We start from the raw sequence: 25,591 nt of genomic DNA on the forward strand, positions 1-25,591 counted from the left end.
ATTTAATAATGAGGGGCATTCAGAAAAAAAGGGGGATTTGGGTCACTGATTTATTTTAACACAAGGCTGAGCCATTCACTAATTGCCTTCCAGTTGCTATGTATCATATATTCTGTCAGACAAAACTTTTGTTTCACCCACTTGAAAGATAAATGGTAATTTTTGAGCTCATGTTTCAGGTTAAAAAAAAAAAAAAAAACTTTGTTTTTCAACTCCTTGTGGAATGAACAAAGTAAAGCCAACTGCTCCAATGATCAATGTTATATTTTAAATAAGTACGGCATATCATTCACTTCTTTTTCGATGCTCCTATAGTACATTGATATCATCACAGAGTATATGACAAAAATGGTCATGATCACAGTTACAAGCATTTAAAAACAAGGTACAAACGTATTTAATATTTTGTTAAGATACTAAAATACTATAAATATGTACTAATAAAGAAACACACCTTTGTAGTGCTGACCTTTCAATAGATTTTATTCGTCTACATTTTGACACCCTCCTACAAGAGTTATACTATGGGAGATTGTGGAGAAATCCCCTGCCCCATAACACTGAACAACATCATTATCCAGGTGTGTGTGTGTGTGTGTGTGTGTGTGTGTGTAGATATAAATACTGTATATATCTATAGATATATCTATCTCTATATATATCTATATAGAGATAGATATATCTATAGATATATATGCACATATATATATATATAGATATATATGTATATATCTATATATATAAATATATTTTTTTAATCACTGAAATATTATTTGATATTTTCTTGAATTAAAATTGAGACATCCCTGGAGGTAGACTTATATATTTGAAAATGTTTCCCCATATATTTGCACTGGGAATTTTAAGGGCTAAATATTGGACCGTTTTTTGTTCTTTGGCAAAAACAAAATGTTGCTAATTATTTACCCCATGAAATAGTAAAAAGTACAGCCATCTGGCATAAACAAAATGTACTTAGGAAAGAATATTTGCGCTTCTCAGTTAATTAAGCAGTTGCTGAAAATAGTATTTTGCTTAGCCTCTGTGAGTTTTTTGTGTACTTTATAATGTTATAATATGGCATACATATCCAAGGGAAACTAGAATGGTTTTAGTCATTTTTGTTGTTTGTTATATATGTATTTTTTTAGTTTTTAACTACATTTTTTAAATTCTTACTACTTCTACAATCTCCTTAATTTACGAATAGGCATTTAAAGCTGAACTCCAGGCAAATTGCATAGCTAATTACACAGATGAAATGTATATACTGTAGATAGTTCAGCTGCCAAAGGCTTTGTAATGTCTATCCCGTCCTCAGGTCAAAAACAGTCCTATCAGATCAGTGACCAAGCCTCTCTCTACAGAAGTTGACTAAAACAGCTTGGCAACCACCTCCTAGCCTGTGACTAGATCAGTCTTTCTCAACCAGGGTGCCGTGGCGCCCTGGTGTGCCTTCTGGCTTCCTCAGGAGTGCCTCAAAATTTTCACACAAAGTCATGCCTTTGATGTGAAGGAGGCTCCTGGTGTGAAAGAGGAGGGCTCTGATGTGATAGGAGTTGTGATATTGGGGGGACTCTGATGTCAAGGGGGAATCAGACTTTTTTGTGGGTTTTTTTGCTTGGGGGTCCCCCATCCATACCAGACCCGTATCTTGTGTAAGGGTGTGGTTTTTACATTATAGACTGGGGTGCCTGGATGATTTGCATACTTTTAAAGGGTGCTGTGACTGAAAAAAGTTTGAGAAATGCTAGACTAGATAGTGAAGGAGAAGCAGCAGCCCAATTAACTCATCTCTCTTCTCCCTTTAGCATGTTCCTGCAGAATACCTAATTGTCTCAGAGTGTTACCCTTCTCCGCTCAATATACGTGCTGCTGTGCAGGAGATTACAAGGGGCAGAAATCAAGTCAAAATTAAGGCACTGTCACTAATATTAATTATAAATATAAAATAATTGTAATTAATGCATAACTGCATTCATCATTTTTTTTATATCTGCCTGGAGTTAGTCTTTAATATAAGGTGCTTACTTTTGTTCCCAGACTTGTCATTATTTGCCCTGTGTTATGATTTATAGAGGATATTTGGTTGTTTGTACGAGCTGAGGTGCTCTGTTTGGTTTATCTGCTGCCAATTGAAGTACTGTATTCTAGAGCGGAATCCTCTTAAACGTTTCCATGGACAAGCAATAAATAACTGTACGACCTTTAAAAATAAAAAAACGTGTTCCTCTAAGCAGTTAAGCCCTGCTAAAATCATGCTAATAGCTCATTAAACAGCAGCAAAGACAATCAGAAGCAGACCTTGTTTTCATACTCTGGAAGTGAACAGTTTCAGTTTCCTACCTCTGTTTGTCTAGAAATATGAAGATTTTAATTAAAGGAATCCATTTGTAAAAAGTTTATGCAACAAAAGCAAAGAGCCAATACAAGCTAAATCAGTCACGCCAAACGTTTTTGGGCTGCCTTGGACTCTCTTACTACGTCTTTGCGGCCATTTGCCACTTAAAAGAGAAAGTACAGCGTATTTTTTACTAATCGCATATTTTGAGTTAGTATTGCAGTGTTTCCCTGAATATGATTTGAAGTGACTTTCATGTTTCTGCATACTTTGCTTTTGAAATTTAATTGAGCATATGTACAATGTACTTGCACTTTATGGCAGACTTACCTCTTCCATACTCCATCGCTGCAGCTGCCATCTTCTCCACTGCTTCTCAACTACCATCGTCGTCTTCTTTCTTCACTCAATGGGCAACCACTGCCCATGTGCACTGGAGTGACACTGTCCCAACACTCAGGCCCCTTTCACACAGGCTTTCCCTCAGTCCATTTTTGACCCCCTTTGAACCCTTAGGAGCATAAAAAATGGACTACAAAGTATGAGTAGAGGGGAAACCTACCAATAGGAAAAGCTGTTGATATAAGATATGAGCTAGATAGGGAATGCATTGCTTTCAATGAGATTGAACGATTGAGAATGCTCACTTAGCTAAGTGAATGTGATGGAACTCTGTTCACTTTAAATAGCCAATTTATGTGCAAGTGGAAAAAAAAGTAAACAGTGAACCGCCCAGCCATATTACATCATAGACCGTATTGAAAAATGTAAACAACAAACCGTCAAGCCATATTGAACCATTTTTTTTATAGGTGTACTGTCTGGTCAATGTATACCCCCCTCCTGGTTCTGACATAAATGTCAGCATTGTGCAATAATTGACGTCTTTCATTTGGACATTAGAGAATTACAAGGAGCTTGATGCTTCAGTAGAGAGTCTTTTCAACACATTTTATTAAATCTGCTTCTTTGCCATCCAGGGAGGAGATTCTTCAAATGACCTAGCAATTTTTCATGTTCAGAAATGCTCTATTGTGCTCGATGTACTGAGAGTATTGTTTTATATGCTGGGGTGTTCTCCATGCAAGGCTGCCTTCTGATGAAGCATTGGCAGTCTTACCCCCTCATCCCTTAAATTGACATTAATGAGGATTGCGATATGCACAGAGAACCCTCCTATTTGCATTATCTATACTGGCATAGCCCACCCCATCATACATTAACTGCCTACAAGTAGCTCCTCCCTTATGAGCTTTGATCAATTGCGCTATCCACCTGGTTTACTGAAGGATTATGAAGGTTGTAGCTGGGCCCCCTGGACATCCAGCGCACTCTGGCTTTGTGCCTGGAAAATGATCCAGTTTTTGCAACCTGATCTCTTATATGCTGTGGCTTGCCTCTTCCCACTCTTCTCATCTCCCTATTGATTAGTTAGGTTGCTCATCAAACTTTGTGACCAATGGTTACCTAAAGAGAGCAAGAAGGGAGGGTACATCGCTCTACCATGAGACATTTTAAGCTGCTTGCTTAATTGAATGCTCTGGATTTTGGGGGTAACTGGATGCTTAAAGTAACACTAAACTAAGGAGTTAAATCTTCAAAATGCATTCAAGGACCTTAACTATTACCAAAAATGTAACTTATTTGTGTATTACTTGACTGTAGATCCTCAAATCATCTCTGAATTGGTGCTGACACTGTCCTTCCTTCTGGAGGGGGGCTATTTTTGTTCCCCGTGGTCCCTGTGTGTGTTGTAAAGTAGTCACCGCTCCAAGCTCACTCCCGTGATGGGCTACAATTTCAATACAAATTAGTAAGCTAAGGAGCGGTGGCTACTTTACAAGTAGTTTAGTGTCACTTTAAGAATTAAGTTGGAAAGTATCTGGAAGGGCCCGTGTTATCCTATGTCACTGATTTCCTGGGTCTACAAAGCCCACAGGTTTGCTTTAAATAGGAAAACGTTTTGGGAGTTATTTTTTTTTTACGATGTTTTTTTTAACAAAAAAAGCTCTGCACCTGTGACCCTTTGTCTGACAGATAAAGGTAAATGGCTTAAATGAGACAAACTTTCACACCAGCTGGAATGTCAGTGCACCTGCAGATGTAAACACCTTCTACCCCATACATATCTTGTGTGCTCTGTACCTTGTCTCTGACCTGCATACAAGCCAGTGGAATGAATTTCCTTGCAAAATGATGTGTTTGTGTTTTGCTGTAATTGTCCATCAAATGTTATGACATGCTTATAAAACTAAGCATTCCCACATTCAGATCTGCAATGGTTTTGCGAGCTAGGCAAACTTTAACCCATTCCTTTAGCTTCAACCTTTAAGTGGCCGTTTCAGGCAAGTGAACATTTTTTTAAAAACACAGCAAATTCAGCTAAACAGCTACAAACACATATGAAGCACTTTGTTTTGCCTGACCAAAGGTTTACAGTGTGACTAATTTGTTATTCAGAAGTCAGGACACACACAGAAGTGGGATATTCTATGCTTATTTAGTAAATCGTGCAAGGAGCAAAGCTTCATGTTTAAGATGCCAAAACTCACAGCAACTTATCAGAATTTACTGAAATCAGGTTAGTACGAGGTGGATTTAGACTGCTTGCCATGTCATTTGCCAAAACCATTGCTGCGCTTTTCATTTAATGCCTTGATCCTTGCATTATTATACTGAATGTGTCAGAAATATATATTTATATAATTATATATAAATAAATAGAAATAATACATATATGTATATAGACATATATATATATACATATGTATATATATATATGTATATATGTATATATTGATTTACTGTTATAGTTACAATTTATGAATGCCCCTTCTTCATACAAATCAATAGGAACGTTTCTGCAAATGATAGACTTAAAGTTGAGTTTTTATCTATAATGTCATTGGTAAAGGTGGCCCTGGGATTTCTTTAGCAGAGAAAGAAAGTGATCTTTTTTTATATCAAAGCAATCAACAAGATCTCCATGTGACACGGACAGAGTCTAAAAATAGACAAACGCAGCCTAGTACGCGTGGCATTTGAAAGAAGTTGGCATGGTAAGAATCTCTGGCAATCGGCAGCCCCAGAAAATATTTAGAGGTGGGAGGAGGGCATTGGATGTCATGGCCTGCACAGCATGAGAGAAAGCGGTGTCTGTGATTACAGATAAAAGCAGCGACAGATACAAATGTCCCGGAAAGAGAAGTCCGGGCTATTGAGTTAAGAGCCAGGGATGAGGATGAGAGAGGAAAAGGAAATAGAGGAACTTGTACACAACGATGGAACCAACAGGGAATAGAAATGTTCACAGATAACAGAAATGGGCAGCAAGATAAGCCGATATCAGTGGTTTGGTTCATTTTGTCTTAAGAACAAAAGAAAAGACTACATAATGAAAGAATAAACTTTACATTCCAGAAGACAGTTCAAACTGAACAACCAGGAAAAGATTAAGAGGGTCAAAGCTGCCTAGGATCCAGCCATAGCTTCGGCTGATCCTTTGGCTAGCTTCGGTTACGGGAGCCCTTCGGTTCAGTAGAACGAAGGGCTGCTGTACAGGCTATTCACTATAGCCCGTACAGCTCCCAAAGTTGGCCGAGCGGCTCGGTCGAGCCGAAGACATATGCTTCGGCTCAACTGAGCCGAGGTGAAAGCTGAAGTGGGCCGAACGGCCGGCCAATGGCCGGCCAATGGCCGGTCGAAAGCCTGCTACTGACAGCTGAGCGGAGCCAGCTGTCATCTCATGGCTGGGTCCGGCCACTTGCAATGACAGATCAGTGTCCCCTGGTTACCTGGACTCAGCTCTGCTGTGTGGCTGCCTGTGAGTGTGGGCTCCTGACGATGCAAGCTCAGCAGAGCCGGCTTTGATATCACGGCCAGCTCTGCTGAGCTCTCATGACAGTTCAGCGTCCCCTGGTTACTTGGTAACTTTGGTTACTTGGTTGTTTGGCTTTGATATCACCGCCGGCTCCGCCAAGATCTCATTGTAATGACAGCTGGTCCCGGCCAATAGAAAACAGTTGGGCAGAGCTAGCTGTCACTGCAAGCTCCACCCAATCGTTTTCTATTTTTGTTCTGCTTTTTTAACTGGTTTTCTATTCTGCTCGGTACCACAGAGGTACCGAGCAGAATAGCTGAACCGAATGCGGCTCAGCGACCAGAACCCAGTCGAAGCAAGCCAATGTACGGCTGATTTCAGTCGGTGTACGGCTGAAATCAGGCGTACAAGCCTGAAGTGAATAGCCGAACAGGGTTCAGCTCACTTCACTTCGGGTCAGTTATTCACACGGCTGCCTTTGGCAGTTACATAGTTACATAGTATTTGAGGTTGAATAAAGACATTAGTCCATCAAGTCCAACCTATAGGATCTCATTCTTAGGAGTACTTGTACCCCTGTATATTACGGTCCCTTAGGAAATCGTCCAAAAGTTTCTTGAACAATTCCACACTCTTAGCTGAAATCACTGCCGGCGGCAGTGTGTTCCAGACCCTAACTGCTCTAACTGTGAAGAACCCTCTTCGCCCCTTGTGCTGGAATTTTTTTCCCACCAATTTTAGGTGGTGGCTTTGTGAATAACCCTCTAAGTCACACCATCTGACTTGGTCTATAAGCTAAGTTTTAGGTCCACTCGGCATTAGGTCACATGACTTGCAACAGCTTGTATTGTAGATACTAACATTAACAGTGACTTCATTGACTTCATCAACTGTATTGATGTTAGCATCCCTGTGCACTGCCACCGTAGGTCAACATCTTGTGACCTGGCACTGAAATACCATTGGACCCTACTAATATAGGGATGTTTATACAAATTCTATCATACTACCTGTCCTTCCTAATGCATCCCTAAATATTTACAATGGATCCAAACTCTTAAGGGACTCATGTATAAGTCTTCCACCTAGCATTTAGCTGAGTGAATGCTGATCGTACAGCATTACTGCCACTAGATGTAACCGAAGAGCATCGGACATTCTTATGCTTCTTAGTGCTACCTAGTGGCAGTAGTGCCATGCAAATGTAATTTTCCCAGCTATACGCTACGTGGATGATTTATAGGTCAGCACCTTAGTTTATGTCCACTGTAATGAATTTCCCATACTGGCATATACTGCAGTTACTTCAGTAGAGAGTTGACCCCCTAGTCATCATTGATCCTTGCAACCCATGAAGATCAGATTCAGCTGCACATGTTCAAAAGCCCACAGCTAGTTATGGAAGATTAGGTGTAAAAAAGGTTTTCAAATTTCAGTAACAAGGATGAAAACTCCTGTAGTTTCCTTGATGTTTATGGTTTCAAGTACAAAGATTCCTCCTGTCCAGTGGAGGCTGGTGCAGAGGTTTTGTGCTTTAAAGTAGAATGCAATTAAAAACTGTTTTAGTTTTGGATAGTGTGCCGAATGTATAGAACCCCTGTCAGGGCTTTATTGCTCTCTGAGTTCCTGTTTGGGAGATTTTCCCTCTATTTCCTGTCATAGACATGACAGAAAAGGTTAATCACATGTTTTAGGGTTGTCACTGAGGACAGGTTTTACCTATTAGAAGCTATTCCCACTACTATGGCTGCTTCTGTGACAAGCATAATAACATTATGGAAATCACCTCACTTTCTGTCCTGGTGCTCAACAATGAGGATGGATGTCACCAGCAAGAATTCAAACCTCAATAATAACTTGATAGTGATTCAATCTTTTCCCCATCCGATTCACAACTTTAAAAAGTCGTGATTGGAGTTTTGCTTTGACACATACACTAGCCGGTTGTACAAATCTGTTACATCTCTTGTAAAAATCACATGTTACACGGCCAGGATTAAATATACGTTTCTGATATCAAACCATCCTCTAGAAAGTGTGGTTGCTTTCCTATTTTATCAGATTGTCATATGTTTGGACAGAATTTTTATGACATACGTGTTTTTGTTCTTTTATGACGTTGGCTGGTTAATGTACAGACATGGAAATCCATTAGCTGTCCAGTAAATTTTTATGTGCTCCATGTTGGTATTACACTTTCTTTACATTCCATATATTTTCCATGTTCTGTGTAAATACTTCTGAAAATAGAGAAGGAATGGTAAGAGCCGTAAAATGTTTAACAACTTTAACAGTTGATGTCTTCATGCATTTGGCTTCTATGTGGACTACGTTTTAATTTTTTTGAGGGAGTGTTCAGGCCAGTTTATTTGTAAATTGTACATACACTTTAAAGCATTTTTAAGCTTGTTTTAAGGACTTATTCAATTGTATGTATAGCTAAAACTTTTTTTGAGGCGGAGGAATGGTTAAAAAAGTTTAATTTTTGCCATCTGTGACCCGTTGGGGATATTTCTCATCACTTCCTCTCCTGGAGGCTCAATTGAAAGTTGGAGGAAATCTCTTCAAAGTGAGGAAATTCCCTTCTTAGACAGTGGTCACCAGAACAGGTGACCCCATTTGGAGGCTTTTCTCTCTTCCCGTTCTGGTGACAACTGTACAATTTTGAATTTTCCTTCACTTCCTGTCCTGGTGATTGTGATTCCCTATTAAAAGACAGGAAAACAATCTCTACTGTTACCTGCATTGTGACTGAATTGATGCATTATGTCCTGGCCTGATCCATTATGTTATTGTGCATTTAAAAATTGCCAATGTAGCTCTAGACAAAATAGCTTGTGCCACTCAAACCTTATTATAGATACTAGACAGTGGGCAGCATATACAGTGTGGAAAATAATTTTTTGCCTAGCCAGTCTCCAGACCTTAATCCTATAGAACATTTATGGAGGGAGCTGAAACTTCGAGATGGCAAGCGACAGCCAAGAAACCTTGAGGATGTAAAGAAGAGTGGACCAAAATCCCTCCTGAGATGTGTGAAAACCTGGTAACCAACTACAAGAAACGTCTTACCTGTATGCATGCCAGCAAGGGTTTCTCCACCAAGTACTAAGTCATGTTTTGCTCGGGGATCAAATACTTATTTTACTCACTGAACTGCAACTCAATTTATATCATTTGCATCATGTGTTTTTTCTGGATTTTTGGTTGATATTCTGTCTCTATCATTTAAAATACACCTATGATAGAAATGAGAGACCTTTAATTTTTTTGTAAGTGGGCACACTTACAAAATCTGCAGGGGATCAAATCATTATTTTCCTCACTGTATGATGCAGATCTTTATTGAATATTTCTAAAAACACAACAGGAAGTGCAAGAAAATTTCTCCAAAATGACAGAAATACTCTATTTTACAGTTATCACCTGGACAAGTGTCCCTATTAAAAGAAGTGGAACTATAGGCAAAATAAAAAATGAAATATATGATGAATATCGTCAATCTCATTACCACAGCAGACTTTGTTATTCTGAGTTCTCCCTGTAACACAGTTTTATTACATCAAATAAGTCTGTTATTTTTCAACTTTAGCAGACCAAGCTGTCCAGAAAAAGTAGGCCAGAGGGTTGAGACAAACCATTTACCACTGACAGAGGTGGTTACAATGGTCAGCTTTTAAATATTTAATAAAAACCTTTATCCCAAAGGGAAAGAAAAAACTCTATCTGTAACTGCTTAAAATGTGTTAGCTGGATTTAGGCTTTAATTTGTTTGTCACCGATATAAAGTAGTTGGAAAGTCATTGTATTAGCCACAGACCTGATGCAATATAGTTCTATGACTCTAAGATATTTTTTATTTATATCAGCATAAAAGTACCTTTTTTTTCTCATCTTTATTTGCGGTCACGTGACCACTGAGCCTCGCTATGTGCCTTTTACTTGAGAGAAACGTGTGGAACTTTCCCCTGAGGGTTATGTTAATGTGTAAATAGTATGGGGCTACTGTAAAGGAGACTTAATCACTTTTGCCTGACACTTTAAAGTCCATATGAATCTACTAGTCCATCTACTAACCACAGGTTGACAGTGCTGCGGTCCAAGGGTGACAACATTGCTTCATCATAGATACATTGGAAGAGTGGTTGCAGCCACCCTAAGGTAGAAAGTATGTTACTGTCAATAAAAATATAAAAAAGGGTAGACAAGGAAAATGATGCAGCCACCAGATGTAAGGACTAGTAAGGTGCAATATATGACATTTTGTTCTTGGCTTTAGATACACTTTAACTTCTACTCTTGTTCTGTTGATACACTTTAACTTCTACACTTGTTCTGTTGATACACTTTAACTTCTACTCCTGTTCTGGTGAAAACTCACAGTTTAGATTCTCTATCCAAGGACAGGTCACCAATATTGATACAGAGGGTGAACCTCTAAAGCGAGAGACAGACGGAACATTATGGGAATGGGAACCTTAGACTATAAGTACGAGGCACTGGAGCTTCTATTATTGAAGTTTCATGTTTGAAGAAAACCAGTTGAATATGTGGAGCTTACTAGCTCTGGTGAGATTTCTCTCATGAATCAATGTGTCACTTGCTGGGGCAACCAGATTAAAAGTCCAAAGGTGAAAGAAGTAAAAAGAACACCAAACCAAAGGATAATGGGTCCTCATGAGTGTTAATCAGCTGACATTTGAATGAAGTTACTTCATTATAATGCGAACTGAGTAAACTGTCCCAAAAAGGTTTTAGCTTTAGATACACTTCAATCGAGATGCAGATTGGCTTAAAATGGCTACAATTATTTAATATAAGTTTGTGTTGTTGTATAAAGCATCTTCAGTTATACTCTGGCACCACAATTGGCTCTAAAGATACATAATCTAAACAATCTGCTTCCACCACTTGCATGTTTTCCATGGCGGTAGAGAATTCTGTGTGCACACTTCTTTGTAAATACTGGATAGTTTTCTGACTAAATAAGGATTGGTTGTGGATTTTTATCCCATCCCATCCCCAAACCAAACTTTCCCTGTTAGCGTCACTCCATTCATTTATCCAACGCGTATGACTAAGTCAATAAGACAGATGAAACTGACAGAATTCCTTTTTTTTTTGTAACTCTACATTAGTGCAGTTCAGGATTCCGTAGTTTACATATACTTAGAAAGCGATGACAACTTAATAATGGAGTCTATTTTGTGTTTTGTTCGGCAAGCTTGTCGGCCTTTGTGTCGAGACTGACCTCTGCATTTCGTTGTCAGGAAAGGGCAGCTATGTCACTTTAATTTGCGGTAATGTGGAATGTTGAACTGACTGCTATGGGGGCTTCTAGACTTGTGGAACAATAACTTGTTCCCTGGAAAATCAAAGCAGATAACCAATTTGTATTATCTGTCACCGACAAAATGCAACCTTTGGAATATAGATTAACACAACAGTGTCTGAAGAAGCTCATGCACAATGGAGACGGGAGCAGACACTGCAAACACTGGAGCAAGCCAACCAGACAGCACTTGAGCTAAAGGCTGCTGTCTAACATTGTGCAGACGGTCGCTTGTATGCTTGTGCTTACCGTCTAAGCTAAGGCAATATTAATGACCAATCAAATCATTATTGCCGTGGTGTCAAATAGCAGCAACATATTTCACAGAGCTTTACAGGGCTTTTTGTTTTTTCCCGAAAATATGGCGGATGTATAAAACAGTCGTAGACTTAGATTTTAAGGCCCCTTTTACATAAGATGATCAGGAAGAGATCTGATCAGGAGGGAATGCGTGCACAGAGCAGTACAGAGTGGATGTCACCGCTGTGACGTCCATTTCCGTACAGTTTTTTCTCCACCTTGCGATGGAGGAAATAATTTAAACTGCGCAAACCCATGTCTGTCTATGGGGAATCGGGTGTACAGTAAGTGGACTTGTGTCTGTTTACATCAGATTACCCCACATCTGGCACAATTAAGTCTGGCAAAATGAATCTCCGATCCGTTTGTTTTTCTGGACCTGGCCAGAGTCGGGGGTAACCGGGTATAAATGGACGCCCGTCATGTAAAAATAATGATTGCGCCAAACATGTTACGTAACACCATGATTTTGGAGTGAGAGCAATAATTCTAGGGCCATCAATCATTGTTAACACTAAATTGATGAGCGGTAAAAGCTTTTAAAGTGTCACATAAGGGAAATTTTGGGTATGGTTATTTTTTACCAATTCTCAGGCCCATGCAATTTTAAGGGTTTACGTGTTTCGTATCTATTTACCAAATCAAGCATTTAGTAATCAAGTGATCAGGTATATAGGTATTCCTCTGTATTGGATCATCCCCCTACTACAACAAGCATTATATTCTGTATGGGGGGGATTGTACATTGTAGTTTATTTTATTTATGCCCGGAGTTAGGCTTTGCCAATATCAGCACGCAGGACATCATGAAAGAGTAAACAAAAATGTACCTTTGTCACAATCTCAGCACAGTGTGTCATGTATATATACTGTCTTTCAGGATATTTATCTTCCTGTGTGTTTGTCTTCTTTATATGTCACTGTTCAGTGTTTTATAGAGATATGTCGTGCTGATAAGACACACTTGCAGTTCTTGCACAATCTGCTTCCTGTGCTGAGAATGTCTGAACACTGAACTTTCATATACTGTCCGCTGGAATGTTTTAAAGAAATAGTGTGAAGTTTACAGTACTGAGACTATATAAATCACTCAATTCACACAGATATTTTTTAAAAAGTCACAGTTTTTTTCAGCTCAACTATTATAATTATGTTTAAAAATAGTAAAGTGCAATACCAGCTCACTCTTTAGCAAATGCCTTGTGCATGGAAATGGCAGCCTAATAGCCTGAATGACTGAAGGACTGCAGTATGAAACTGTACAGTCTATATAGCTTTTTATTTGTGCAAGACAGACAGAGCAATTAAATAATGACATTCTCCATATCTAAACATGACATTTCCAGCCAACAAACAGGCTGGTTTTTAGTCATGACGTCCTCCTTGCTTGAAAAAGAGCCTGCTTGTTAGCTTGAAAAATCGTGTTTTAAAATTGAGACTTTCATGCTTTAAAGCAGACCTTGCAGTACAATTCAAAGTCCACATACTGTGTAATGCACATTTCCTTCCCCCTAATGTTAGTAGTTTCAAAATGTATTTGTAAAGAAACACTTTACGTTTATATGTACCTTACCACTGTCTTCTGCATACGTGGGTGAGATGTCACCATCCTTCCAGAAAGATACCTGGAGAATGCAGAGCTAGTGAAACCCCATGAGAAGACACTCCAGTCCATTGCAAGAACATCTCCTTGTGAGATTTGTATAGGGTTATTAGGTATAAGGGTTATGTCCACAGGCATTGTTTTTCTGCATTAGAAATGCCCATCAAAAGTAGGTCAGCAAAATCCCACCGACTCCAATTGAGCAGGACACATGGCATTTCAGAGGCTGCCTTTCACCTGATTTGCGCTGCATTGTGTTTCTTGGGGCACAGCATGTCCTATTACGCTGCACTTGAACTTTCTCCTCTCTGTGTGACTGGTCCCTTAAAGCCTATTTTTTTTTGGCACTCCATCTGTAAAATGCACTCTGATGTCATCATGTACGATGCAGGATCAGCAAGCCTGCATTGTGTGTAAGGGGACAGAGGACCCATTCACAACACATAGCGTTAAAGGGAAGAGGAGAACACTGGGTGCCAGGGTAGTGAGGTATAAGACAAGACAAACATTTAACCCTTTCAGTGCGGGGAGAGCCCCACTGCAAGGGTAGTTTTGAAGTTTCTAATTTTTAACTCTTGACTTTAACGCCCAAAATTTGTCTTTACAAATATTTTAATTTTCATATGCACAGTGTTGTTCAGTATATTCATGTGATCTAACTTGTATATTTTGTTGGTTTCAGCTACATGGCTACTGCTACCAGGACAGCAATGATATAGCTGACGCCCTGACTACTATCACAGAGCTGGGCTCCCCTCTGGAGATGATACAGCTTCTACAGTCCTCTTGGGAAGACAGATTTCGCGTAAGTAATACTTCATAGCATATTCTTCAGTGAATCTCTGTTTACTATATCCTGGCATGGCAGGTTCTTAAAGCATATGCCAAAGCATTAATTTTTTAAAAATACTTTGTACATCTTTGCAGTACAAGTACAGTATTCTTATTAGGGTTGCACAGATACCAAGTACAGTACTCGGTACAAGTACGAGTACATGTACCGATACTTTTGAGCTCCAAGACTACACTAGAGAAAAATTCAAAAGTTAGGAGGCCGCTGTCATCTGTAGGGAGCACACGGAGCTTCTGGGATTTTTACATCTCTGTTTTAATGTACAATTTTGTTTTTATAAATATAAATAAAGGGATGCACAGATACCAGTTTTGCGAGTACGAGTACTGGTACTTGCCGAGTACTGATACATTTTTGTTTATAGTCATGTGACAGTTTTTCTAAAACAATACAGACTAATGATTTCAGGACAGTGGAGGAGTGCCAGAGCCCGGTCCCAGCTGCAACCGCTGCAACCCTGGTAGTTCTCATGAAAATGCCAAGTATCTGCACTGGTACTCGAAAAGTATCTGTGCATCCCTAATTCTTATGTTTTATCACTTTACACACGCTGAAAGTACAGAAAAATTTGAGCTATGGGGGAACCTTTCTGCTCTACCCAGTTAGATGGACTGAGCTGGCTGGAAAATTATCAGCTGAGCAGTGACTGCATCCTCTCAGATACAGCCACGGATCAGTAGTGCCAGTGAATTTAGGCAGCCAGGGGTGCCACGACGGCTGCATACAATACCCAGTTGGAGATTCCATCATCTATGCTGTTTAGCATAGAGGGATGAATTGGTTAATTTTGTTCTTATTCAGCCTACATTCAAGCCATGTATAGCTGCCGTGCTCACACTAACCCTTCTTGTACCCCAAGCCCTACTTGATCAGGGTCCTCACACTTACCCTTACCCTTACTAACCCTAATGTTGATCTTTGCTGTAAGTCTAACACTGACCCTTTTATGTGTATGTACCCTTGTTTCCATACGCACCTGTACTGCTTTTGAATATGCTGTACTAAAGACTTTTGTTCTTTCTTTATACATTGTAGATCTGTCTGAGCTTAGTTCGGCTATTACACTATTTGGCGCACTCCCCTCTCGGCTCCATTACCCTTTTGGATTTTCGCCCTCGCCAGTTTGTGGTCATTGGTGGTGAATTGAAAGTAACGGACTTGGATGATGCCAGCATGGACGAGACACCTTGTACCAGCCACGATAACTGTTTTATGGAGTTTCCAGCCAGAAACTTTACGCTGCCATGCTCTGTTGAAGGCAAATGCCAAAACATTAACGAGAAGAGGAATCTTTACAATGCATACAGGTACCCCATTAAGAATCATTAAAGCCTTAATTTTTAAGCCACAAGCTGTGAACAGGCTGCTGATAACATCCACTACTATAAATCAATTATTACTTTGAGGCAGTCCAGAAGATCTTTGTTTCTTTTTTTCTCTTCTTTTTTTTAAATATATTTTATGAGAATGTTATTAATCAGAGAACAAATAAGGAAGAGACAAATATGTTTTAATTCACAGTATCAAAAAAAGTTACACCCACGGTATGTATATTCCATCACAGCACAATCAGGTCCGGCAAAGCAGAACTCTGATTCATTTGTTTTTCTGTACCAGGCCGAAGTCAGAGGTAATGATGTATTTCAACTAGCATGGAGCCGGCTTCCCAGTCAATTAGCCGGCTACATGCTGTTTGGACGGCTCGATGCTGATTGGCTAGGAAGCCGGCCTCAAGGCCAATCAGCATTGAGCCAGCTTCCTGGCCAATCAGGAAGCCAGGAGGTGGGTCAATACCTGCCGTCCAACTTCCTTATTGGCTGGGAAGCCTGCTTCAAGCTGTTTGGCTGACTCGATGCTGATTGGCTGTTTCCTCACTGTACTGAAGTTTCGGTATCGGGGGTAAGTATCAGAGCATTTGGGCGAGTATGGGTACTCACCCAAATACTCAGTATTGGCACTAATACCGATACTAGTATCAGCTGTTACACATACCATACTGGGGTAGTGGCTGGAAGTTGCTGCAAAACAATGAAGTCAGTGGAAGTCAAACTCCCTGACTTTTTAAAAATTTTCTACTAGCTTCGGGATGGGCTTACCAGCTTTGGAATTCTAAATTAATTTTTCATCTCTTGACACTGAACATGGCATCTATACAGAATTTCTAATGATGTCACTGCACCATAAAAACACTCACTTCACAGATCATACTACAGTTTTGTAGAAGAGCAATCTCCATGACCCCATGGCATAAAAAGATAAAATTGCTGAACCGCCATGTCTGCCACTTAACTGTATGTCTGGGGAAAATAAATTAGAAAAAAATACTCAGTACATCTGCAATCCAGGCACATTTCCCCATGTTTTGTCTCTGTAAAGTGACACTAAACTAAGGATTTATATTTTAAAAATACATTCAAGTACCTGAACTATTAACAAAAATTTAACTTATTTGTGTATCACTCTGCTGTAGATCCTCAAATACACAAATAAGATACATTTTTGTTGATAGTTAAGGAACTTAAATGCATTTTAAAAATGTAACTCCTGACTTTAATGTTACTTTAAAAAGGTTGCAAGTACAGAAAAATATGTATTGAACCTGCCAGAAACCAATATGCTCCTAACTTCCTGTAGTGAGCTATCAACACTGCCTCTGCTGCACTGAAATACAAAGCAATGGTACCAGCCCTGCCTGTGTTCTTCCCTGCTGGACTACAGAACACCTCTCTTCCTCATCTTCAAAACTTCTCAGTGACATTCTCAGAACTCTGCTCTGTACTGATAATGTTTTGAGACTGAGTGAGAATTTAAGCAAGGGGGTTAGAAAAGGCAGAGCTGTTTTGTAGTCCAGCAGGGGAGAACTAAGGTAGTGATGATGACACTCCTTGGGACTTCAGTGCAGCATAGGTAACATTGCCAGCTCACTACATGAAGTTGGAAGCTCACTAGATTTCTTCCAGATCAGCGGGTATTCTTGTGTACTTGCAGTGGTGTTATATATATAAAACATGGGGAAATGTCCATGTATTGCAGACATGCACTGATATTATTTTCCTTTGTTTGCCCAGACATACATTTAAGTATTCTTTCCGATAATTCTGTGCTTTTTTATACATGTATCTGATGAAGCAGCACCATGAACCCCTAGTCCTTGGCAGATGATTGCAATGAATGTGTTGTGTAAACCACAATGGCACATTTAGTATATAACACACAGAGCAAGACTAAAAGATATGCAAACATGGTTTGGCAAAAATGAATGCAATATTTACAGACTGGCAACCACTATATGCAGCTCTGTTCCCAGAATAACAGCTTGACACCCACAATAAAAAGCAAAATAATTTAATCACTAACAAAACACAGTATACCACAGCATAACATACAAACAGGCTAAGCAATATGTAACATCGAGGCTTGGGTCAATGGCATCAGTTTAAGACACATTTGGGATCATTCAGAATCCATTGACAGGATCATTTGACATGCAGGTGTACTCCTGACATGCATTTGACTTGCTTCAAGTGGTTTTGCATGTTCCCAGCCAACGGTAGACAACCTCGGCACTTCAATTATGGTGAAACTTCAAATCACAGCATGCATCTGCAGACATTTCAACTCTCCAGGATGTTCCAGGAGTCTCCCGATATAGGATAGTGGCTCCCAGAAGCCCGGGAGAGAAACATTTTATTCTGGAAAGGTTTTATCGGCTCTATCCAGTAGAGTGAACCTTTCCCGGCTATCTGTTTTTTTTTTTTTTTAATATTGATATTACAGAGTAAAAAACAAAACAGCATTTAAATGAATAGCGAGACTGCTATTTCAATTTGCAAAAGCCAATGGCAGGCTGGCTATGGCACCCGCTCTGTGATGCTGCCCATCAGCAGATGAGGACCTGAAGTTCTCCATCAGGTCCTCCTCTTTTGATTGACAGCAGCAGTGGGTGGGTGCAATAGCCAGCCTGCCATTGGCTATTGCAAATTGAAATAACCAGTAGCAATCTAGCTATTCATTCCCATGCTGTCTGTTGTTTTTTTTTGTTTGTTTGTTATTCTTATGGCAGCAGCTGTCAGAATAAAAAAAAAAAAAAACAGCAGATAGCAGGGGAAGCATTAGCTCCTCTGCTATCTGCCATCATTTCAGGGATGGTGGTGGTGGTTGGCACCACCCTGAAATGAGAAGGGCACCTGCCTGAAATGAATTTTTTCAGGTTGGGATGCCTGCATCTGCCTCTAGGGGTAATGCCGGTGGCTTTCAGAGTCTTGCAATGCCTCATGGGACTTGTGGTTCCACAAAAACTGGAGTACCGAGCATGCCTACCCCTGCTTTTCAGTTTATTAAGTTAAGCTTTGAAAATGAAAGAGAGAATCTGACTGGTTGCCATGCACAGCTGCTCCAGATTCTGTCTGCTCCAGTTTTGACAAATTCCCCTCAAGATTTATATTTATTTATCATGAAGTGCGTGTCAGCCTTTATTTTAGGCCTAGTGGCTCTTTAAAGCCTCAACCGTCCTACAACTCGAGTACTTTCTAAGCCTCATGATTTAAGCTCGACCTCTTGAACTTTTCTTTTCTTGTTCCCCTAATCTGCCTTGTTTTCCCAATCCCCTTTGAACTAACAGAAGCTTTCCTTGTTGCCCTAAGTCTGTGTGTTCACAAAGGCCCGCAGGCCCGGCCAAGCAGCAACAAATAGCCTCCCCTCCTTTCAACAGACAGACAGCGTGCGCTGATTTATGACACTTCACATTAAACTGAGGCCGATGATTTCAGCAAACGTAAAAGGCCGTGATGAAAATGAACCGCAGCAAACAGACTTCTGGTGGAAACTCTTTATTCATCTCAAGCCGACCGCTAGTAAATAGATTATAGGGGTACTTGGCAGACTACGGCCTATCTAAACTCCTGACCGGTGGATCAAGATGTTAGGAAAACGGCTTATGGGGACATTAGATATTTTCAGGTCATTTATGGGAGTTAGACAACAGTAGAGTTTGGTTGACAATATTGACATTGCTTGATGCTTGCCTTTCATACTTGCCCTATTAGTTTAAAACTTTAAAGGAATCTGTCACTTTGCTAATTATGGAGATTTAAAGGAGAAGTACTGGGAGGGTTTAATATACTTTAGAGCCGGAATCTATCTCACACCGGCCCTATATACCGAGAGCTGAGCAATCTTGGGACCGTTGATCACTCAGCTCATGCCTTCTCCCTGCAGAGATCAGTGAGTGTCCATCAGAGATTCCCCCTCTCCCCTCTCTGTTCCCCTAGCACTCACTGGAGGAACAGACAGGGGAGGGGGCAGGCACAGCTGGCTCTGGCTCTGGAGAGGCAGAGCCAGCTGTCAATCAGGCAGCCAGGTGAATCTTTACAATATTGTTGGGATCTTTCCCAGCTACAGTACGGCTCTGTGCTGTCAGTATATAGTGGGCTGTAGACCTCTAAATACTGACTTTGGGTTCCAAGAGTACATTACTAAATATACATATGTGACCCAAAAGAGAAGTAAAGCCAAAAAAATGGGTTGACTTTACTTTTCCTTTAAATCTAGGGTCCCAGCACTGCAAGCCAAGAATGTTAGAAACTTTACTTTGAACTCTGGTAACATATAAAAGGCACAGGTTAATACAGCTCTGTTATAATACTACATTTTAAAAGCAGGCAGTGTAAGTACCTGAATGTAACTTAAAGGAGAACTATGAGGTGAGTGCTTTTCACTTACCTCATAGTTCTAGCCGACCTGTGACAATGAGACTGTCACAGGTCGGCTCAGTAGATCGGGAAGCGAGCGAACACATACCGGCGTTCGCTCACTTCTCGATCCTGTCACAGCTCTCTGCCGTGACAGGCGAGTGGCTGGATTCCCCCCTCCTGGCTCCGATCCTCCAGCACTGACTGGTGGGACGGACGGGGGAGGGGGCGGGTACAGCTGGCTCTGCCTCTAGATAGGCAGAACCAGCTGTCACTCACGCAGCTGGGAGGATCCAGGCATAATTGTCGGGATCCGCTTCAGCTGCGGCGTCTCAGTATACTCGCGTAGCTTGCGGTATACTGAGCTTAGGGTGACGGGAGGACACTAGTTTGTGTCCTCCCGTTACCCTAAGGAGAACTATGGGGAAAAGCCCTAACCCCATAGTTCTCCTTTAATATCAGCCTCCAGCATTCTTCTGTGCAGTCTGTACAGCAGAGCTCAAACTAGGGGAGGGAGAATCAGCACAAGGAGCCAATCAGGTGTGTTGCAGTAAAAGGAGCATTCTGATAGGAGAAGGCAACAGGGCTTATCAGTGTGCTGCTTTTCCTTTCACTGTCCAGTCACAGATGAGTGGGGAGCAAACCTGTAAGTGAAAGTGCAGCAGAGAAATTACAGGTCTAAATGCGGTTGAGCTGTGGGGCAGAGCTGTAGAAGGGACAGAGCTGCATCTCAGGACTAGATGCACAGAAACACAGGCAGGTAAAACAGCTCTAGTATATGTACCTAATCAGTTCATATAGCTGTGTGCCTGGATTTCAGCTTCAACCATCATACTGCCCATTAAGGAATATTTTATCATGAACTGTTAAGAAAATGTATCTGTAAAAAATAAGTCAAGTCAACTGGACTTGCAGTATTTTTCCTGAAGACGTTTTACTGGTCATCCAACCAGCTTTCTCAATTCAGAATGACTTGTACAAAAAATTATCTGGGAATAAATATGTATGCACGGCCGGATATCCCACAAGGCCAACCAAGGCCCGGTCTTGGGGCAGCAGGGAGTAGAGGAGCAGCAGAGGTGTGGAATTCCTTGTGGAATTCCTATCTCCCGATGCCCAGGCGCAGGAAGTTGTTTTCTACATTTAGCCCTGCTTTGGGCAAGCAGAGCTAAATGTACAGCGGGGAAGCCACGGCTTGTTTTGTACATGTGATCTCAGCGACATTGTATGAAGCCTGCAGGTCTGCCATTCTCCAGTAGGGGGGCACATTGAGGAACCTGGCCTTGGGGCAGCAGAGAGAGTAAATCTGGCCCTATATGTATGTGCTGTTTTAACACCTCTCCCTGGGCAGGTTAATGACACTTCCTAGATTCCAATTGTGCAAATGCAATCAACACCTGGTTGTGACAGATTTTGTGGATTAGAGCGAAATTCACCATATTTATTCCCAGAGAATGTTTTGTACAAGTCATTCTGAATAGAGAAAGCTGGTTGGATGACCAGTGAAACGTCTTCAAGAAAAATACAGCAAGTCCAGCTGCCTTGACTTATTTTTTACAGATGAATTATAACCTTCACAAACATGTTAAGAAAATTGTAAAGAAGAAGTGTTCTAGTTTATTAATCTTTCTAGCTCTGGTCTTTTCTGAAGAAGAGGCCCGGGCTGTGAAAGTCAGACGGTTTTCATCCATTACAGGTATGTCTTCAGCTCTATATTTTCCCACTACTGTTTTATTCATCATGATTTCGATGTTCCTTTCTAAGACCTCTGGCGCTAGTAGTCTGAAATACTGGCAGAACACACCCAGAATTATAAAGTTCTTCCATCGGTTATATAAGTGCCATAAATTTCTTCCGAGTGCCAGACATCCCTGCAAATAGCCACAATCTACTGAGCTCGGCATCGAGTGGCTGTGTTAATGGAGCATTTAAAGGTGATTACAAGGCAGCCTTGTATCTAGCGGCCCTTGTCTCCTCAGTGCCAGGCTCTGGCGTTAGGGTCAGTTATGTATATTTTATTATGATATATGGCTGTGTTTCCTGAGCGGGGTGAGCAGCTTATTGCTCTTTGGAATTTTATTTTAAATAGTGTAATTATATGAGCGGGGCCTCTTACAGAACAGGCTGTTTTATGTTGTTAAATGTGGACTTTTTTTTTTTTCGATGCAGGTTTTTTTTTACATACCTCCTGCCGCACAGTGCACCATCCTCGCTGAGGCCGCTGCTGGATGCCATAGTCAATGCCACAGGTACATATGAAACCTACCTCTCTGTCTGGCAACAGTCTATGATCAGTCAAAGTCCAACTTGAACTTCTCTGTAAAATGCTGTGAATAGATTGCAGGTGCAGTAAAACAGTAAGAGATCACGGTCTTACAGTTCATTTAGCTGGTAAAGCAGCCAGTACCATAACAAAGTAGCCCATTCTCTGTGTGGAAGCAGTGAGCTCTCTGCAGAGGTTTGATATGCCCCCTGCTAAGTCAGAGCTAGAGTTCTCCAATCAGCAGGAAGCTTGATATTTGAGGAATAGAGAGTTGGCCACTACAGAGAGGCTGCTACTTTCACACAGAGAGCAGCATTGTTTCTTTGCAGTATTATGGTTACTTTGCTATAGCTGTTGGTGCCTCACCAGCTAAACAAATGGTAAACCTGTGACCTTACTCTTTTATTGCACTTGGAATCAATTCACTGTGTTTTAGAAGAGAGTTTAATTGGGATTTAAACCTTTTCACTCATCCTTCCCTTTCGATGCTTCTTTACTCCCTTCTTTTCTCCACCCTTCTTACAGTGCCTAGGCAATTAAGTTCTTCTAGGGCAGCAGAGTTACAGAATACAGTAAATAAGTCCATCTTTTCCATTGTCTGACCTCCCATGAAGCTTTTGGGAGAAAGGGCTAAATAACTGTAGTTATAACAAGGGTTTTGAGAGGAGTGACAAGGCTCTTTGTAACACAGGGGTGGACAACTCTGGCCCTACAGCTGTTGTGGAACTACAAGTCCCATGATGCATTGCAAGAATGACAGTTACAGGCATGACTCCCAGAGGCCAAGGCATGTTGGGATTTGTAGTTAAAGCACAGCTGGAGTTGCCCACCTCTGCTGCAACATATTCTCTTAAATAGTTGTCTGTTCAGGTTAGTAACAGACTTGCATATAAAGCAGAGTGCTTTTGTCACAGATACTTTTTGAAAAGGGTGGAGCCTACACAAGGGGGATCCACCATTCACAAGAGTCTAGGGAAACTTTATACATAAATAATTAATGATTGTTGAATTTGTTTTTCTCTTTGCATACTAGAGATCAAAGCCAGGCAATCATTCTCAGACAACAGGCAACCTTATATGGCCACATGATCATATTTGGTGATTGACATTGACCTAATGGGGCCATGTGGTCTTAAAAGGTCAATGATGTCACCAGCATCCCACCCCTTTATTGATGTGCAGGGCCCCCCCGCCCGGGCCGGATTTACTCTCTCTGCTGCCCCAATGCCAGGATACTCCATGCGCCCCCCTGTATGCAGGCTGCATACAAGTGATCTCTGCGACACCGCCGAGATCACTTGAACAAAACAAGCGGCAGCTTCCCCGCCGTACATTTAGCCCTGCTTGCCCAAAGCAGGGCTAAATGTAGAAAACAACTACCCGCCCAGTGCCTGGAACTGCATGTCCTGGGCATCGGGAGATAGGAATTCCCCACCCCTGCTGCCCCTCTACACCCTGCTGCCCCAAGGGCGGGCCTCGGTTGGCCCTGGTAACAGCTGACTGGGCAACACTGACAACTTTCTTCTTAGTTCCAATGAACTAAAAGTTTGTACTGAACCCGAGCTCATTCCTATTCCCTATGTGGGGACAGTCAGCAATATAAACCTGACAGCTGTTCCAACCTTTCCTCACTGTATATAAAACTAAAAAAAAAAATGCTTTAGCTTATAGACCTCTTCATTTGTACTTCTATATCTATCTACACTTCAAATCTTCACTGTTGTAATGACCCCATAACACAGCTAACATTCACATGTAACAATGATCCAATATCTGGGATGCCCTTGACTCCTGTTATAATAAACCTGTTTTAATATTTAGGAGAGCTGCGCTGGGGAATAGATGAAACCGCTGCACAGTTTGAAAGGGTACTTTACTTATACAAGAGCGGCTTGTATCTCTCCAATGCCACTAATGTACCTAAAGCTGGTAAGTATTCACTTTAAATGATGTTCATTTAACTTTCTGTTGAGTGATACATGTCATCACAGTATAATTATGTCCTGAGGAGCTGCACAAGATACAAGGACTCCTTTGTCAATGGTGCGGCGGTAGTCTCTATCTGTGCTTGTACCTGTTTTTTTCACCAACACTTTTAATAAAGGAATGTATGATGTTGTTTTTTGGAACCTGATGGAACATTTTTAAGGGAGGACAGAGTGAAAATAACTTCTTGAGCAAGGCAGAACATAAGCTGAAATTAAATCTTTAATAAGAAATAAAATCATATAAAAAGTTAAAAGAAGTTGTTAAAGGATATCTAAACTCAAGAACAAAAATGGAAGTTTTTTGCAGCTTACCAGTCCTTAGGTGTGATGACTGCATTAGTGTTGCTGCTTACCAGTCCTTAGGTGTGATGAATGCATTAGTCTTGCTGCTTACCAGTCCTTAGGTGTGATGACTGCATTAGTCTTGCTGCTTACCAGTCCCTAGGTGTGATGACTGCATTTGTTTTGCTGCTTACCAGTCCTTAGGTGTGATGACTGCATTAGTCTTGCTGCTTACCAGTCCCTAGGTGTGATGACTGTATTTGTTTTGCTGCTTTCTGCTTACCAGTCCTTAGGTGTGATGACTGCATTAGTCTTGCTGCTTACCAGTCCCTAGGTGTGATGACTGCATTTGTTTTGCTGCTTACCAGTCCTTAGGTGTGATGACTGCATTTGCTTTGCTGCTTACCAGTCCTTAGGTGTGATGACTGCATTAGTTTTGCAGCTTACCAGTCCTCAGGTGTGATGACTGCATTAGTCTTGCTGCTTACCAGTCCTATTTATAACATATCTAAACCCAATAACACACATGTAATATATTGCAGCTTAGCAGTCTACCATCTCCACAGGGTGACAATGCTGCTGACCAAGGGGGGCTCCCTTGCTCCTTCATAGAGTGGAGCCACCCTAAGACAGGAAGTGTGTTACTGGCCGGACCACCAGGTGAAAATAAAGGGAAAAAAAGCCTAAAAAAAAAGAAAACTAATGCAGCCACCACATCTAAGGTTTGGTAAGCTGCAGTATAGTTCGTTTTTCAGTACACTTTAACTATTTTCCTACTTAAAAAATAAAAGTTTTTACAAATTCACACAGTGTTCCAGAATAAATACAAATCCATACGACATCTATATACAGACAAATATAAACAATGTGCCAAAATGAGATTCTTTAAACAATATGTAATAATAACTGAAAATACTGTAAGTTCTAAAAATCCAGTTATTTACTGCATCCTTTAGTCTCCAAATCAAATAACATTCCCATAAGTGCTCAGCAAATCAACAAGTGCTCCCACCACTTCTTCCACCTCTGATCTGATGAGAACCTACCCCTTAGCTGACCCTTCGGAAGAGAATGCGCTCAATAACTGTATCTCTGTCTTTTTTCTTTGTTCCAGTTATG

At 40.8% G+C, this 25,591-nt stretch overlaps 1 protein-coding gene across 1 annotated transcript in view; it reads left to right on the top strand.

Annotated features, from left to right (window-relative positions):
* The window catches only part of PKDCC (protein kinase domain containing, cytoplasmic), a 55,841-nt gene that overhangs the window by 10,031 nt on the left and 20,219 nt on the right, over positions 1 to 25,591 (top strand). The window contains exons 2-5 of the mRNA XM_018553481.1: positions 14,079 to 14,201; positions 15,285 to 15,556; positions 22,109 to 22,188; positions 24,024 to 24,131. Of these exons, the coding sequence (XP_018408983.1) occupies positions 14,079 to 14,201; positions 15,285 to 15,556; positions 22,109 to 22,188; positions 24,024 to 24,131 (583 nt within the window). The remainder of the gene's footprint in view (positions 1 to 14,078; positions 14,202 to 15,284; positions 15,557 to 22,108; positions 22,189 to 24,023; positions 24,132 to 25,591) is intronic.

The sequence above is a fragment of the Nanorana parkeri genome, unplaced genomic scaffold (assembly GCF_000935625.1).
Source record: "Nanorana parkeri isolate BGI_ZX_2015 unplaced genomic scaffold, ASM93562v1 scaffold1, whole genome shotgun sequence".
In the NCBI taxonomy this organism is placed as follows: Eukaryota; Metazoa; Chordata; class Amphibia; order Anura; family Dicroglossidae; genus Nanorana; species Nanorana parkeri.